This window comes from Saccoglossus kowalevskii, chromosome 20, assembly GCF_978046115.1.
Source record: "Saccoglossus kowalevskii chromosome 20, keSacKowa6.1, whole genome shotgun sequence".
NCBI classification, from domain to species: domain Eukaryota; kingdom Metazoa; phylum Hemichordata; class Enteropneusta; family Harrimaniidae; genus Saccoglossus; species Saccoglossus kowalevskii.
The window spans coordinates 19,877,058-19,894,730 of record NC_140660.1 but is presented as its reverse complement, the minus strand read 5'-3'; the positions used below and the strand labels follow the sequence as shown (position 1 = coordinate 19,894,730).

The 17,673-nt window shown below is 34.9% G+C and overlaps 1 protein-coding gene across 1 annotated transcript in view; it reads left to right on the top strand.

The window, feature by feature from the left end:
- LOC102809874 (uncharacterized) overlaps positions 1-13,344 on the top strand; it is a 35,410-nt gene extending 22,066 nt beyond the window's left edge. The window contains exons 13-22 of the mRNA XM_085494427.1: positions 63-276; positions 2,647-2,774; positions 3,651-3,757; positions 4,051-4,173; positions 4,541-4,699; positions 6,168-6,362; positions 7,571-7,794; positions 9,428-9,511; positions 10,220-10,387; positions 10,730-13,344. Of these exons, the coding sequence (XP_085350553.1) occupies positions 63-276; positions 2,647-2,774; positions 3,651-3,757; positions 4,051-4,173; positions 4,541-4,699; positions 6,168-6,362; positions 7,571-7,794; positions 9,428-9,511; positions 10,220-10,387; positions 10,730-10,937 (1,610 nt within the window). The 3' untranslated portion in view covers positions 10,938-13,344. The remainder of the gene's footprint in view (positions 1-62; positions 277-2,646; positions 2,775-3,650; positions 3,758-4,050; positions 4,174-4,540; positions 4,700-6,167; positions 6,363-7,570; positions 7,795-9,427; positions 9,512-10,219; positions 10,388-10,729) is intronic.
- Positions 13,345-17,673: the final 4,329 nt, after the last annotated feature.

The following is a 17,673-nucleotide window of genomic DNA, read 5'->3' as shown; positions in this document are numbered from 1 at the left end:
GTTAGAAAATCAATACCAAAAACGTATACAGCACCCTTTAAACAAATCTGTTGATATTTCAGGTCATGTTGATTTGAGTGCAATAATAGATTTATTAAAGACTGCCTACACACTGTGTCTTTCCACGGTGCCTATGAAGTTATTTCGTGATATATGCCACACATTAGTGAAGTGTACTGGTGACAGTCAACCATACCAGTCTGTATATTACCTGCAACAGTCATCGGCAGTTACACTGAGACATCAAAAACTAGCAAATATTTACAAAAAACTCAGGTCAGTAAATTCTTTCAAGTCATCTCAACTGTTTTGTTCTATTTCCCTGTGAGCTACTCTAATTTTGAAAGGGATGTATGTTCGTGTTTATGTGTAGTTGCTTCTATTAAGGTAGAAAGTTGAAAAAGTTGATCATAAATTGCATTTGTTCATTAGTTTATTATTTACAATCATGAAGCTAATATTACAATGAAATGGCATTCTGTGTTACAGTTAAGCTTTTGAGAAACATGTCCTAATATTTCTTGAAAATCGATTTTTTTTGAGAACAATTCCATAGAACACAATGTTAAAAGAAAAATTGCATTTTTTGACATTTTTTAAAACCCAGATTTTTTAAATAATTGAGGACAACAATAAGTACCCCATCATTCACAGTATATTTGTTCAGCCTACATCACCAGTCTACAATTTGAGATACAGCACATCTCAACTGTTTTCTTTTATTTCCCTGTGACCTACTCTAATTTTGAAAGGGATGTATGTTCGTGTTTATGTGTAGTTGCTTCTATTAAGGTAGAAAGTTGATCATAAATTGCATTTGTTCATTAGTTTATTAGTTACAATCATGAAGCTAATGTTACAATGAAATGGCATTTTCTGTGTTACAGTTAAGCTTTTGAGAAACATGTCCTAATATTTCTTGAAAATCGATTTTTTTGAGAACAATTCCATAGAACACAATGTTAAAAGAAAAATTGCATTTTTTGACATTTTTTAAAGCCCAGATTTTTTAAATAATTGAGGACAACAATAAGTATCCCATCGTTCACAGTATATTTGTTCAGCCTACGTCACCAGTCTACAATTTGAGATACAGCACATATCTCTGCCATAGGAACCAATGGTAAAAGCACTATTTTTTTTTTTTATTTATTTTTTTTTTTTTCCTCTAGTAAACATGGTTTAATAACGTAATGGCAAAAATGGGTATACTGAAAACATACGTCATGGACCTCCAATTGATAAACATAGTGAAACTGACACAATCAATACAGAAAATGACGTAACTGTCAACAGTATCCAACCCCATTTACTTTTTTTTTGTGTTAATAACAATAAAAAGCACTATAATACTGCCAAAATAGCCACTATACACTAAATTATAACCATCATTTTCTCAAAAACTAAGTTAGTGGCCCCACGTTTTTTAAGTCAATATCCTTATGCCCAGAAGTACAATTTATTTGAAAATTAATAAATTCTGAGTATTTGCAATCATGAATAAGCTTCTACCTTAAAGAAGAGCTGCGCATAGAGGAAATAGGATACCAATATGAATTCAGGCAGATTCTCTCTGATGGGATTTGCCTACCAGTTAAAGCATGCCTTGGTCACTGGTAGCATAATGGTTGTTGCTTCAGACTCATGATCGGTAGACCCAAGTTCAAATCCTACCTTAGGCTGAACATCAAAGGGTCGACCCCCTACCCTGGGTGAGTGTGCCACTGACTCAATGGGAAGGCCAATTCCACTGGCCGAGATTCATTCACTAACGAATGCGACTTGGGGTTTTGTGTTCGACCGAGCCTGCCATTTGACAGAGAGATGGATGGCCACATGGCCCTGTCATGTAGTCCCAAACATGAATACCCGGTATGACTTCCGTGCAAAATGCACCGTGTCAGCACTAGCACTTGCAATTTGCACATACCAACAAAAAAAGTCAGGAGAGACAACAGACACACTCAATGTCCAGAACTGCCGCCTGGCACAAAAATAATTTAAAAAAAAAAAAGCATGCCTTAGTAAAAGTCATTTGGAAATGCAAGTTTTGATCAGAATCTGTACTGAAAACAATTAGTTTTCTACCTATGCTTTATTTTAATCAGACTGACCACACATTTATTGGTACATTTGTACCTTCCTATTAAAACATTTTCATTTATCTTTTATCTAAAATAATACAAAGCAAGTGCTGAAAAAAACTTCCCTTTTTCTGCATTGTATTTTTTGTATACATAGCATGATGTTCTCTTGTACTTCAATTGGCAGCCCTTTGAACAGATAAGCTATCAATACTTCCTTGCAATTTATAAAAAAAAAAAACTTACTGTAAAATCTGTATTAGAAACCGCGGCTTCTATTAAAATGGTACAATGCAATAGAGGGGATGAGGCTTCTATTAGAGCATCTACACATATGAGAAATGACGAATTTTTGGGTCTCTATTATTCAAAAAGAATGGGTGCGACTTCTATTAGGGATGCAGCTTCTAATACAGATTTTACGGTACTACCCGGTATATGTATATTGGCGTAGTGTGTATACAGGTAATAGGAAGAAACTCTGCTTGCTACTTGGTAGTGTTTTGGGAGACTCTGACCTAATGTAGTAATATTCAAGGTGGAATGATTGTTTTGTTGCTAGGAAACTGAAAAAGGAGAGATCAGACCCCAAAAAGATTACTAGACTTGAGGAGGAAAATCAGTGTTTTGTGTGGAAGGAAAAAGATATTGATGCCTCCATAGATGAGACTGTACAGTGCCTTCCTCCAGGTAAGTAGCATTTCATTGAGCTTGACATTCTGATGGCTGAAAGTCTTTACGTTTAACCGAAATGAATGGGGGGAAAAAAGTGGTGTCAGCAGGCAGTGTAAAGAGGAGAGGTAGGCTGATACATAGTGTATACTGTTAACCATTTTTTGCTGAGCTAGAAATTCTCACAATTTGAGGATTTTGTGCCATTTAAGAAGATAAAGTTTTGTGAAAGCCCTGACGCTTTGTGTCATAGGACCCTCCAAACGAATTTCATTATTTGACTGACTTGAGAAATTCAGAAAATTTGTTGTTCGTAAAATCAAAATGTTATCCTCATACTTTCAAATTATGGGGTACCGGTAATATATTCTGTGACATTCAAACTTGAAATTTTTAGTGATTTTCCAGATGGATAATAGTTTTCAATCATATACAATAGAAAGTTCTCTCCCATATTTTAAATTTGAATTGAACTGCCTTAACACACTACCTTGCAGCGTTTGTATCTGTAACTCAGGATTTATTCAACCTTTTGAATTAGAGCGAAAAAATTATCATTTTATTTTGTGTTCAAACTGTTTATCGATTTAGACACAAATCATTATCTTCGAAAAAAATTGAGTCAATTTAAATTTTTCACTTTTGGCTATTTTTGTCCCGATCTTCTGAACGAAAGTGCAGACTATGCACAGGACTGTTTTGTGAATTTGTGATGAAAAGAGGGAAATGGTGGTGAAAAGGTTAACTTAAAGGGTTTACATTTTTATTGTTATTCATGAAAACGTGCGTAAAATTGTCCTGAAGTTGAAAATTGTCTTATAAAATGTTGTATACTGTTGTATGTTGTATGTAGTGGTTAACAAAAAAAAAATTTATTTTATTGATTTGTTCTAGGATGGCGAGTTTGTAACATCACTGTGATAGACAATAGCCTATTGTTGTCAGTATTACAAGAACAAAGCAAGCCTATTGTGTTGAGGATCCCATTAGATAAAACACAAGTGAGTATGATGATCGTAAAACATTATGTCTATTTACTAGTCTCCTATTTACTAATCTTACATTGGTGTCAGTGTTACAGTATAATACTGGGTAATTCGTGGTAAACTGTTTTGAAATCAACCACATTTCAACCTTGTAACTCAAACCTCATAACACTATGAATACCCAGCAGCAGAATGGAATCTCCCAGCAGGTGTAAGACATTCTGGGAGCAGCTAAGATGAATGGCAGTTTGTTATTTTCACTTATTTTTTTCTAATTAACTATTAAAAAGTGTTTTTCTTATTCACAGGGTGATATTTTGCGTGACATCAGCGATCAGTTCCGACAGATACAAGTGGAAAATAAAAACATGAAGGAGACAAACAAAAAGAAATGGTGGAAAATTAGAGAAGATTTGAACACAAGATTGAAGGTACCGTTCAAAATTTGTTAGACGATTTCAATATCGTCATGATCACGAGATTTTAGTAAAAGTATACTGTGAAATAATTTATTTTTATTGGAATTAATTTTCGCTGAAAAGACTTCTTGGGTGTTTTGTGTGGAATTCATTTTCACTAATTTTTGGCGAGTTCAATGTAAAATATAGGAAAAAAGGTAAATTCACTGGATTTTATTTTCACTGAATCACTCCTTCAGCAAAAATGGCGAAAATTAATTCCAAGTGAAAATAAAGTATTTTACAGTAATTGGTTTAACAATTGAATGCTGTGCAGTGTTTTAAATAGATAAAATAAGCACAATCACCGAAACCTAAACTGTTGATATTGTTTTTTAAGGCGTTGCTAAGCAACATGGAGAATGAACTACTCGGCTGCTGGAAAGTATTGCTGTTGGGCAGAAGTGAGGATGAACAGATTGCCAAACACATCACCATGGTTACAGCAAAGTTTACTAAATTGTACAAACTTGAAGCTATGCAGTCACAGCTATTACAGGTATGGTTGTGTTAATAACCGATCAAGTTGTGTTTGTGATCGTGTTTCTGCTACTGAGTTGAATGCTGACATATTGTGTACACATGGTACCTTATACATGCGTTTTACTCTGTTTCATGAAATGTCGTCAAAGTAATGTCATGTTGAAAACAGTTCAAAAACTATTACTGTGGAATACTTTATTTTCACTGGAATTCATTTTCGCTGAAAAGGTTTTTTGGGCGTTTTGTATGGAATTTATTTTCACTGATTTTTGATGAGTTTATAGGAAAAAAAGTATATTTGTTGGATTTTATTTTTAATTTTCGAGAATATGGTGGTTGTATTTCAGTGGTTACCGTAAAAACTCAATCAATTCGGCCATGTAAAAATAAATATTTTTGGGGGTGGTCCAATTGACTGAATAAATATAGAAAATATGTTTCCGAAGTGGTCGATTTGTTTGAATAATTTTTCAACGTTTTAAAACTGGGTTCGAAGTGTGTATCACTGGTAACTGAATAAATATATCGTTTTCCCGAGATTAGAGTAAAGGTGTAGTACTAGTCTGAGACTTGACCCAATTTTAAAACAAACTACAAGCGCGTTCAAGAAATCTGACGCAACCAGGCCACCTGCTGTTTTGTCAACAGAGTATATTTCACCATGGACGTACTAGAGATTTCACATGTCTTTTGTACAACCACGGTTGACACCATGACTGCACATCTGGCGGATATCCAGATTGCTTATACCATGGATGTAAATGCTTATACATGTACATTGTATTTACGTGATAGATGTGTGAAAATATACCTTTGTTGAGAGAGTGACGTAAAAATCGGGCGGTGTCATCACCGGGCGAACTAATTGAATACAAACAATAGACTGACTGGACAGATGGCCAAACTAAACGGATACATTTTAAAATTAACCATGACGCAAAAAATAGGTGGCCGGACTATTTGAGTGGCCGAATTGATTGAGCTTTTACGGTAGTGGCCATTTTGGCAGGATTATAGTTTCTTTTTCTATGGCGGAGATATTATGCCATATCTCAAAATCTAGCCTGGTGACATAGGCTGAAAAATTCATATATTGTTAATGATGGAGTACTTTTTGTTATGAATTATGGGTTTTAAAAAGTGGCAAAAAATGCAATTTTTCTTTAACATTGTGTTCTATGGAATTGTTCTAAAAATAGCAATTTTCAAGAAATATTAGGACATGTTTCTCAAAAAGCATAACTGTAACACACAAAATAATGCTATTTCATGGTACCATGGGACATTAGCTTCATGATTTTACATAATAAACCAATGAACATTGTCGACTTAAATTAAGTATCATTGTCAACAATACTTTCAACTTATTCAACAAATAAATACAGACAAGCTAAGCTTAGATAAGGAACTAATGTGACATACACAACACAAGTACATCGTTCCCGCGAAATTTGAATATGCATTGCCTTTCTTTTTCATTACAGTATTTATTACATGGTATGACATGGTTGGATAGATACCACATAATGTCAGGATTGTCAGCTGTTACTGGTATACCAATGAATTCAGATGAACTCAATACAATGTGCAATGAAATTCTCACACTTAGAGATGAGATTGATGCTAAATTTGAGATGAAAAGCATCAAGAGATGTCCAGTTATTCTGGTATTAGACAAGGTACTGTATTCCTTCTGTTATTACTTCGGTAAAATCTGTATTAGAAGCCACATCCCTGATAGAAGTCGCACCCATTCTTTTTGAATATTTGAGAACCAAAAATTCATCATTTCTCATATGTGTAGATTCTCTAATAGAAGCTGCATTCCCTCTGTTGCATTGTACCATTTCAATAGTAGCTACGCTTTCTAATACAGATTTTATAGTAATACTTTGCACCTATGTACATCACACAGCACAAGTTGTATTGTATTGAATGAACCTAAATCTAAACAGGATTGGGTTTACTCGTGGGATTGGATTCTTGAGTTGGGTTAATATGTAGTTTTGTTTACACAAGGTTTGAGTTTTCTGGAGTTGTTTATGACGAATTGGTTTTACACAGGGTTTGATATATGCATTTCTGGTTTACAAACGGTTGGCATCATTCTGTGTGGGGTTTATACAATGTAGGGTTTATGCAAGGGTTGGTTTTACACATGGTTGAGTTTACAGAGGGTTTGGGTTTACAGAAGGTTTGGGTTTACAGAGGGTTTGAGTTTACAGAGGGTTTGGGTTTACACAGGGTTTGGGTTTACACAGGGTTTGGGTTTACACAGGGGTTTGGGTTTACACAGGGGTTTGGGTTTACACAGGGGTTTGGGTTTACACAGGGGTTTGGGTTTACACAGGGGTTTGGGTTTACACAGGGGTTTGGGTTTACACAGGGGTTTGGGTTTACACAGGGGTTTGGGTTTACACGGGGGGTTTGGGTTTACACGGGGGGTTTGGGTTTACACGGGGGGTTTGGGTTTACACGGGGGGTTTGGGTTTACACGGGGGGTTTGGGTTTACACGGGGGGTTTGGGTTTACACGGGGGGTTTGGGTTTACACGGGGGGTTGGGTTTACACAGGGGTTTGGGTTTACACAGGGGTTTGGGTTTACACAGGGGTTTGGGTTTACACAGGGGTTTGGGTTTACACAGGGGTTTGGGTTTACACAGGGGTTTGGGTTTACACGGGTTTGGGTTTACACTGGGGTTTGGGTTTACACAGGGGTTTGGATTTACACAGGGGTTTGGGTTTACACAGGGGTTTCGCTATTATGTATAGCTTGTACTAGAGTATGTCATGTTTATATCCAAAGCTATGGCTACAATACTGCAATGAATATTCATTTTTATTTATTAATCTGTTATTAATAAATCAAATTGTTTTCTTTGTCCAGCATGTACAACAGTTACCATGGGAAAGTCTATCAATAATAAATGCAAGTAAACAGTCAATATCAAGGATGCCATCAATACAGTTCATACTGTCACATCTACAAGAACGATCCAATGAACACTCTGTATTGTCACATGGTGTCAATCCCAGCAAGACATCGTATGTTGTCAATCCAAGTGGTGATCTTGCTAATACACAGAAGGCATTTGAGGATTGGTTTAAAAAGTAAGTCGTCAATCGGGTAGTGGTTTTATATATTAAGAGTGCATGGCCACATGATTTTTGACAAGTTTAATGTAATATATAGGAAAAATTGTATATTCGCTGGAATAAAGCTAAAATAAATTCCAAGCGAAAATAAGGTATTCTACAGTACATAAAACGGCACTGTCATTAGAGCTATGCATATACACAGGAAGGACTCACAATAATGGAACCAGTTGTGCATTTTAATGAAAAATGGTAAACAATTGTCAAAATCATGTGCCATGCTTGCTCATAGTTATGCTCATGATTTTTGTGTCAGTTATGACAGGGAACAGTGTTTGTTTTTAACTACAAATAGTGCTAGGTGTGCGTGATGTAGTGCATAGTGTGTGCATGATGTAGTGTTAAGTATGTGTGATGTAATACATAGTTGGCATGATGTAGTGTTAAGTGTGTGTAATGTAATACATAGTGTGCATGATGTAGTGTTAAGTATGTGTAATGTAATACATAGTGTGCATGATGTAGTGTTAAGTATGTGTGATGTAATACATAGTGTGCATGATGTAGTGTTAAGTATGTGTAATGTAATACATAGTGTGCATGATGTAGTGTTAAGTATGTGTGATGTAATACATAGTTGGCATGATGTAGTGTTAAGTATGTGTAATGTAATACATAGTGTGCATGATGTAGTGTTAAGTATGTGTAATGTAATACATAGTGTGCATGATGTAGTGTTAAGTATGTGTAATGTAATACATAGTGTGCATGATGTAGTGTTAAGTATGTGTGATGTAATACATAGTGTGCATGATGTAGTGTTAAGTATGTGTAATGTAATACATAGTGTGCATGATGTAGTGTTAAGTATGTGTGATGTAATACATAGTGTGCATGATGTAGTGTTTAGTATGTGTGATGTAATACATAGTGTGCATGATGTAGTGTTAAGTATGTGTGATGTAATACATAGTGTGCATGATGTAGTGTTAAGTATGTGTGATGTAATACATAGTGTGCATGATGTAGTGTTAAGTATGTGTAATGTAATACATAGTGTGCATGATGTAGTGTTAAGTATGTGTAATGTAATACATAGTGTGCATGATGTAGTGTTAAGTATGTGTGATGTAATACATAGTGTGCATGATGTAGTGTTAAGTATGTGTGATGTAATACATAGTGTGCATGATGTAGTGTTAAGTATGTGTGATGTAATACATAGTGTGCATGATGTAGTGTTAAGTATGTGTGATGTAATACATAGTGTGCATGATGTAGTGTTAAGTATGTGTGATGTAATACATAGTGTGCATGATGTAGTGTTAAGTATGTGTGATGTAATACATAGTGTGCATGATGTAGTGTTAAGTATGTGTGATGTAATACATAGTGTGCAGGATGAAAGCAGGCACATGTGCAGTTTTGATGATAGTTCAATTTTAAATCCCATGTTCTGTTGCTACTGAGATATTTTCCCTTAGTCTTCATTCGAGATATACTACCTACTAACAATACAGGAAATGTTATTATACTATTCCTGCATTCAAAATGAATTTGAATATTGCATTATGGTAGTATGGCCTGAATACTGACTTACTGAACCATTACTGGACACTAACATCTTGATATTAAATGTATATTTCAGAGTTGAAGGATGGAGCGGAATATCAGGACGGATACCAACCAGCGATGAATATAAAGCAGCACTCTTGAACAATGATTTATTTATGTAAGTGATGCGTTACATTTACTATGGTTTTGCAGGACAAAAACAAAGATGATTCGTCAGGAGTCTGCCTTGTTTTAAATAACTGCGTCCCATAGTCATTCGAAACAGAAGAGAATCATTATATATTCATGCATGTTGGATCACTATTTCAATTTGCTACATGAATTTGAATAATAGTGTTAGGTCAGGGCTTGAATGTCACATTTGAGAGGGTGTCCATTTTCAGATAATATCTATGTCGCTGGATGCAGCGAGAACGCAAAATATTACCAATAAATATGACCAATCAGAGACCAGAAAGAAGCTGCATATCAGTTTCAGTGTGCCAACTTTATCACTGTTCGATTACGTTCTTCTTTTGGTGTTTTCACAAGCTCACGAGTGTAGTGTTGTTGTATTGTTCTAAACTTTATTCAGTTGACAATAAACGGTGTTAGACGAGTTACATACTACGAGACGTTGCGTTATCCACAAGTCTACAAATCGAACCTGCTCGGCAATGCCTGATAAAATACAGCTCAGTCGTCAAGCCACAATCTAAGGGCACTAAAGCAAACTCATTGGACCTGTTGTCTTCATGTTTACCAGGTGGCTAGGCAAATGGCTAATGAAAATAGCATTAGCCATCATTCTGTTCTATCCTTGGTTGAAGCGCACCATACAGACACTAATACTGAAAGGATCTGTGTGTTTCATTTGTTTCCATAGTTACTGTGGTCATGGTAACGGTGGTCAATATTTGAGTGGTGATGATATCTTGCGGTTACAATGTAACAGTGTGTCATTATTAATGGGGTGCAGTAGTGGTCAGCTGGATACTAACAACTCTGATATGGAAGCCACAGGCATGGTACTCAATTATCTGTTAGCTGGATGGTAAGTACAGTTAATCGTGTTTTGATGTGGGCCAATTTTGCAATACTAAATCAAAATTAACTTTACCAAGTGAGTAAACACAGCATGAAACAGTACAGTTTTGACATACTGTAAAAAACTTTATTTTCGCTTGGAATTGATTTTTGCTATTTTCACTGAAGGAATGATTCAGCGAAAATAAAATCCAGTGAATATACCTTTTTTCCTATATTTTTTATTCAACTTGTCAAAAATCAGTGAAAACAAGTCATTGTCAATGACTCGTCCCCGTCCCGTTCATATTTAAGTGACATATACATTATTATATTTTAAAGTAATAATATGATGTCTTTATCTTTTCAGTCCATGTGTTGTTGGTAATTTATGGAGCGTGACAGACAGGGACATTGATCGATATCTGGAAACGGTGTTGAAATCATGGCTGAAAGGCGACGGACAGATAACTGATTTGTTGTACCATATCAACCAAGCAAGGAACTGTTGTAAAATGCCATACCTGATAGGTGCAGCTCCTGTGGCTTATGGACTACCTGTACATGTCAGAATGTAACAAGACATCTGATTGGTGGTTGTCCTTATAACAAGTGATTTGATTGGTATAGCTTCTGTCACATATGGACATTTCAGAATATAACTACTCTTCTGATTTGTGTGATTTTATTCTCATTTTGTGATGGTCATAATGTCAGAATGTATTTTATGTATGTGTCGCCGTGAGCTGCTGCAAGACAATGAGTTATGTGATCTAAACCAATCACCAAATAAGATTGTAAATAATGAATATAGTGAGGTTTCCAGAGTTTAAATGCAAAGGTTGATTTAGAGGTTTTACTGTAGTCGTTTTTACAGTCTTTGTGAATTTTTGTTATATTACATTACAAACATATGACCAATCAGATGCGACATTTCAAGTTGATCACATTTTGATTTATAACTGCATATGTGATTGGTAATCTTTTTGTTGATTCCTTGTAACATCACATCTAATTGGTTCCTCGCACTGTATGCATCTCAACCTGTAACAAGAATTGTGGTTGGTGAACCCCTCTTGGATATTTCACCCGGGAATTCCAGTTGGTGTAGAGTTGGTGCCAAACTATGAAACTCGTACTTAATTTCTGATTCACATAAAGTAATTAAAGTAAACTGGGATACGAGAATAGTCAGCATTTAACTGAATTTTGTCAATTATTTTTTTTTTAATGAAGTGAAGCTAGTATTTATTTATTTACATTGTGCATTTTATGTTGAATTTATTTAAAAGTGAATAGTCTGTTTTCAGTGTGTTTTTAAAATGTTTGTCTTAGAGATATGCAATAAGCTGTTACTGTAAAGGGGTTATTTATTCACTGGGTTTTAATTTAGCTTATTTCGCTGACTGGAAAAATGCGCTAAATTACAACACCGTCAATATGTAAAATTTAGCATAAAACACATTATTTTAATGACGAAACCGTGAAGTTTTAATTTATCATTATCTGTGTTTTACTATTAAACTAACTGGCTGACTGGGCTTTGTCTAACATTGCACACAATAGCGGTCCTCGTAATTAGTTCAGACACTAGAAAAACAATTGAATACGTAGTGATGCGTTCCTATGAATTGCGCCCTCTTGCAGAAAATCTGTTCTGTGACTTAAATTGGAATAAATAATGAACACTATTTTGTTGATCTGTGGCCTTTTTTTTTAAGAGATCTATTACAGTACAGGCCGGGTGTAACTTACAATCTGGCTATCAGCAGGTTTCCTTTTAAAAACTTACAACTTTTAAAACAATTTTCATCACCATCAATAATAGTTATTTTTTGTAGTATTTGCACATGTTATTCATATAAGACAACTTGCGTCATTTTTACATCACAGAAGTGGGCACGATTCATAGGAATGTGAGGAGTGTTTTCCTCGTTGTAATGTCTGTCTTTGAATTTACACTCTGGATACAAGTGAAAAGAGAGAATGATTAATATTCCACAAATTTTAATTTGATAAATAAATAAATGTACAAAATACTAATGCTTAGAATCCAAACATGAATAACATGGCTTTGCTCTGCACTGTTAAATAAATGTACAGAATACTAATGCTTAGAATCCAAACATGAGTAACATGGCTAAGCTCTGCACTGTTAAATACATTCCTACAAAAAAGGTAAGAGGTTAATGGTAACTTTCCTTTTGCGCGAGATATGGGTCTTCTATGAACAAAGATGGCAACTTTGACGGTTGCACAGACCAATGGGATTAAACTAAGACGTTACAAAGCTTTCACTACTGTAAACCGACTAATTTTCACTTAAATTTCGCTGATTTAGCATTTCAGGCTTATTTAGAGGGTTTTGAAATTCATGGTTTTATCATTTAGATAATGTGTTCTATGCTAAATTTTACATATTCACTGGGTTTTAATTTAGTGCATTTTCCAGTCAGCAAAATTAAAACCCAGTGAATAATTAACCCTTCTACAGTATGTATTTTCTTTGGTGATAGGAAGGTATCGAAGAAGTCAACCATTGCGCATTGCCCCCGGGTCAAAACTTTGTGCTTGTGATATCCCTTAGAAGAGTGCATTGAATGCATTATGGGAAAATCACTGTTTATCAACATAGATGTTGCACATGTGCGACCCGACGACCACTGCCATTCAACATGTTTTCTCGTGTCTATGATTAGCACATCCTCTGCTGATACAATTTTTTCTCTTCATCTTGGCCATCCGTGGAGGCTTTCATCAGGACATGCATTAGGTTTACTCTGCTCAGGCTGAATCAAACATTTCTGTAGAAGTGTGCACAGGTGTGCTCTATCAAAATATTCCAAGTGTACCCACCATGAGATGAAAACAAATTACGCATTTCTATGCAATTAATCCAACATATTTTTCTGGTCTGAGAATGTTCAACTATTTAAAGATTACATCTGAATTTTGCATTTAATAAACTAAACTAAAATATTGTTACTTGTGTGTTTAGTCTTTGTTCATAGTTATTTTTCTAGAGCTTTTTAAATAATCAGTCCTGAGTGATGTTACCGGTATATAGCTTCTGGAGACCACTTTTAGGCAGTCCCAAGACACACAGTCTGTGTATAAAGATCACTTGTTTATGTAACTTCACATTCAGCAATATTTTTTTCACATTTTGATCAAGCTTTCAGCCAGCTACCTGTCAATTTTAAACGGGAACTCCACATTTTTCATTTCACAGGCATAATTTATACAGACCTGTTCAATTTTTAACGAAAATTGCCAGTAAATTACAAAATGAGCATAAATAATCATGAAAAAAATCACTTGCAAGTCTTTGGTTTGACTAGTCTTTCATTTCGATAAAGTTTTAAATTGGCTATAACCCTCCTTTGGATAAACTGTTATTATACTGTTTACAAACTAATCTTACTTAATCGGCTTTATAAATGGCGTTTTTGTTGCCGGGTACCGCAAATAATTCAACCTATAAAGACCACCTGTCCATGAAGTCTGTTTCAATGAAAATGCTGTAGACATGGTTTAACTGCATAATTGAAGAAGCAGTTGCTGAAACTCTGTGTCGAAGGACTCCCAAGAAATGAATCATTGCTGCAAAATTGAAGCAGTTTACTGTTAGGCCAAAAAAAAAATTGTTTTGTTGCCCTCAGCGATCGATCAAAAAATATGAAATATCGGGTCGCGTTTTTCTTTTTTTCTTTAAATAGGCCCAAATATAAAAAACTGGCAATTTTAAGCAGTAAAAACGTGTTTCCTCTAAAATTTAACAATCCCGGACCGTTGTTTGATCCCCAGGGTCCCTGGGGGATAAGTGGCGACTTTGAACCTCTGGTTGATCTGTATTTAAATACAAAAGACTGAAAGAAACACTTTGATTTTTGTGATTGATATCTAGCATGCGTTTGATTCCCATATACCTCGGCTATTTTACGATACCCTTAGGTTTCACGAGTTTAAAAAATAAATCCGACCGACCGATTCATTTTTTTCCCCCCGACTTCAGGGCAACATAAGTTTGTTTTTTGGCCTAATTTGTGTCAAATTCAACACCAATGATTTTGTTGCAACCCTCTTTAGAGGTACAATTTAATTTAAAAATCGTAATTCACAAATCATGGTTTAGTAGTGGTCAATTTCAAATGATAATTGAATGAGAACTGGGCGAACTCGAGGATAAACAAATATTGACTGGATTCTTGCCTGTAGATCCGTTGGATTTCAACCAGTCCAGACTCGCAACGACAGAGTATTAATAGACAGACTGCACCTTGCAGTTCATTTGTGTGTTGAACAAGACCCTACATTTGAAATTTAAACATTTAAAAGTCTATGTTCACTTGCGACAATAAAATAGAAGTCTTTTGTGCTTGTATTTTTGTGTTGCATACAAGAATGTAGTGTATGTACCTCGCTATTGTAAGTTCCCGCCAAGCTATTCTCACCATTGCTCAGTGTATGACAGTTGCCATGACAACAATGTCAGTTTGTTGACTGCTATCCGGGTCAGCTCGACCGTATTTACATTGTTTTTTTTTGTTAAACAATTGGTAATGTATTCTTCATTAGAACGTTGGTAATGTTATTTTGTCGCTGTGATTTTAAAACTATGGATTTATTATTGCAATTAATTGTGAGTGGTTTAATCAGTTATTTAATGCATGCATTTTCCAAAAACAACAAAGATGAATTAATTCAATTTTTTTCTCTTATCTCAACTTTTGAAATACTTTACCTGCATAATAAGTTTCCATATTTTCTCAATTTTTTTATTTAAGACTTGTGTCTTTGCACATAGTGAATGTGGTTTAAATAAATGAATTAGGTATGTAATGGTGAAATCCAATACTGTGAAAGGATTAATTATTCACTGGATTTTAATTTTGCTTATTTCGCTGACTGAAAAATGTGCTAAATTAAAACCCAGTGAATATGTAAAACTTAGCATAGAACACATTATCTAAGTGATAAAACCGTGAATTTAAAACCCACTGAATATGCCTGAAATGGAAAATCGGTGAAATTTAAACCCAGTGAAAATTAGTCATTTTACAGTATATGCTTTGCTTGTATGCATTTTTAATTTATCATTTACAGTGCAAAAGATGTAAAAAAATAAATACATATAATATTGAAAATTGTTGCACCAAACTGTCAGTAAAAACAAAAAATCAGAGGGTCATGAAAGTATGCACCCTATAATTTTTGGTCCAAGCAAGAGTAATAATTAATTATTCATCAATGGTGTCCAGTGTCCGAGATTACCCATAATTCCACGGGTGGGTACAGGCATTTACTCGTGTGGAAGTCAGATTTGTCACAAAGAACCAAACATAATTCAGTTTTGGGTGGCATACTTGGTGTCAAAACATGAATCCGCCCCATGAATTTCCATGATTATAATACTCCATATTTACTTGGGAAGTGCTTAACAGTGATACAGTGTATCGTAAATACTTCAAAGTGCAAATGATAACATTTGTGCTATAGTAAATAGTTGTTAACAGAATAAAGTAGATATGGTATACTGCAAAACTTGGAAAAGCAGCATTCTGATAAAAGTGTACAAAATGTGTAGGCCCTGAAGTTCAAAATTGGCTGTTGTCCTGGGCAACCCTTTATTGTTATGGGACAACCAAATTTTAAAACAATTTTTTTTATTTATTTTATTTTTATAAAAAAAAAACTGTTTAGTCAATAAGCAATGACTACATTATTATACAAGAAAAAAAATAACATGTAAATTTAGAAAATAATTTGACGAAAAGATGGAACTATCTTGTATCTCAAATATTCCACTCTCTCTCATCGCTTTTTACTGTTCCTCTATCTACCGGTATGTAACCATGGTATTTTGTGACAATGGAAAATTCTTGTGGGTTTCTCACTTTTGACAGATGTTTGCTAATAAAATCATTAGAGTGTGCCTCACACAAGCTCTTAATTGGAGGTTGTCAATAGGTGATTTTCCATACAATTGCGAGATCTCGCGAGATGCATGAAAGACGCGCGTTGAACGTCTGCCGCAAAAATCGAACGATTTGATTTTGAACTAGAATTTCTTTATTTCGTAGCTTACATTGACCGGCCGATCTTCGACAGAGGAATATTGCTTCCGAATACCCTTACTTAATCAAAATTGAGTATCATCAAATGTGGACAGCACACTATTGAGCATGGAAATGTCCCCGAAATACTTTCGCGTTTGTCGAATCCCACGCGATGCTTGACGCGACTACGATGATATGACCTTTGTTTGTCCTGTTTTTACGTTCGATTTCACGCATAACGTGTGATTCTCGCAGTGAACGGAAAATGGTCTATTCAAAATCCGGGGAGGTGAAAAAAATTGCAAGCAAAAACTAAATGTGCATACATGGTGTTACACGAACAAAATGAGAAATAAAAATTTACAGATAAGAGAAAGCAAAAACAAATTCCACAGGTCAGTTGGTTGACCCTTTGGTTGCTTGTCTAACAAGCTGAAGGCAATTAAAGGCAACTGGAATTAAAGGGCTACATCTGAGACCCATATATCTTGCGCATACATGGCGCGACGACTACCGCCTTTAAGGTAGAAGCCAACTCATAAATTAAAATACCCAGAATTTATTCATTTCACGATAAACTGTACGCCAAGGCAATATAAGAATATTGACCTAAAAAAAGTTGGGGGTCACCAGCCTTTTTTTCAAGATATTGATGGTTGTATTGTAGCGTAAAGTCACCATTTTTACACTATTATAACACTTTTCCCACAGGTTCCTATGGCAGAGATATTATGCAATATCTTAAAATCAAGCCTGGTGACATAAGCTGAAAAAAACATATATTGTTAATGACGAAGTTCTTTTTGTTGTTCTGAATTATTTAAAAACACTGGGTTTTAAAAAGTGTCAAAAAATGCAATTTTTTTTTTAACATTGTGTTCTATGGAATTGTTTTAAAAATAGCAATTTTCAAGAAATATTAGGACGCGTTTCTCAAAAAGCATAACTGTAACACACAAAATAATGCTATTTCATTGTACCATGGGACATTAGCTTCATGATCGTACATAATAAACTAATAAACATTGTCATGTGATTTATGACCAATTTTGTCAAAAATTATGACTTGGCTTCTACCTTAAGTGAGTGGAGCTATTTACCTACATACAATGGAGGCATATTTTTAATTATACACTCTTTATATTTATTCACGTCCTCCCTCTACTTCAAATGGAGAAACCCTAATCTAACAATATCCAAAATATCTGGCCATTTATAAAGTTTATTCACTTGTAAATAATGTAGTAAACCCTGA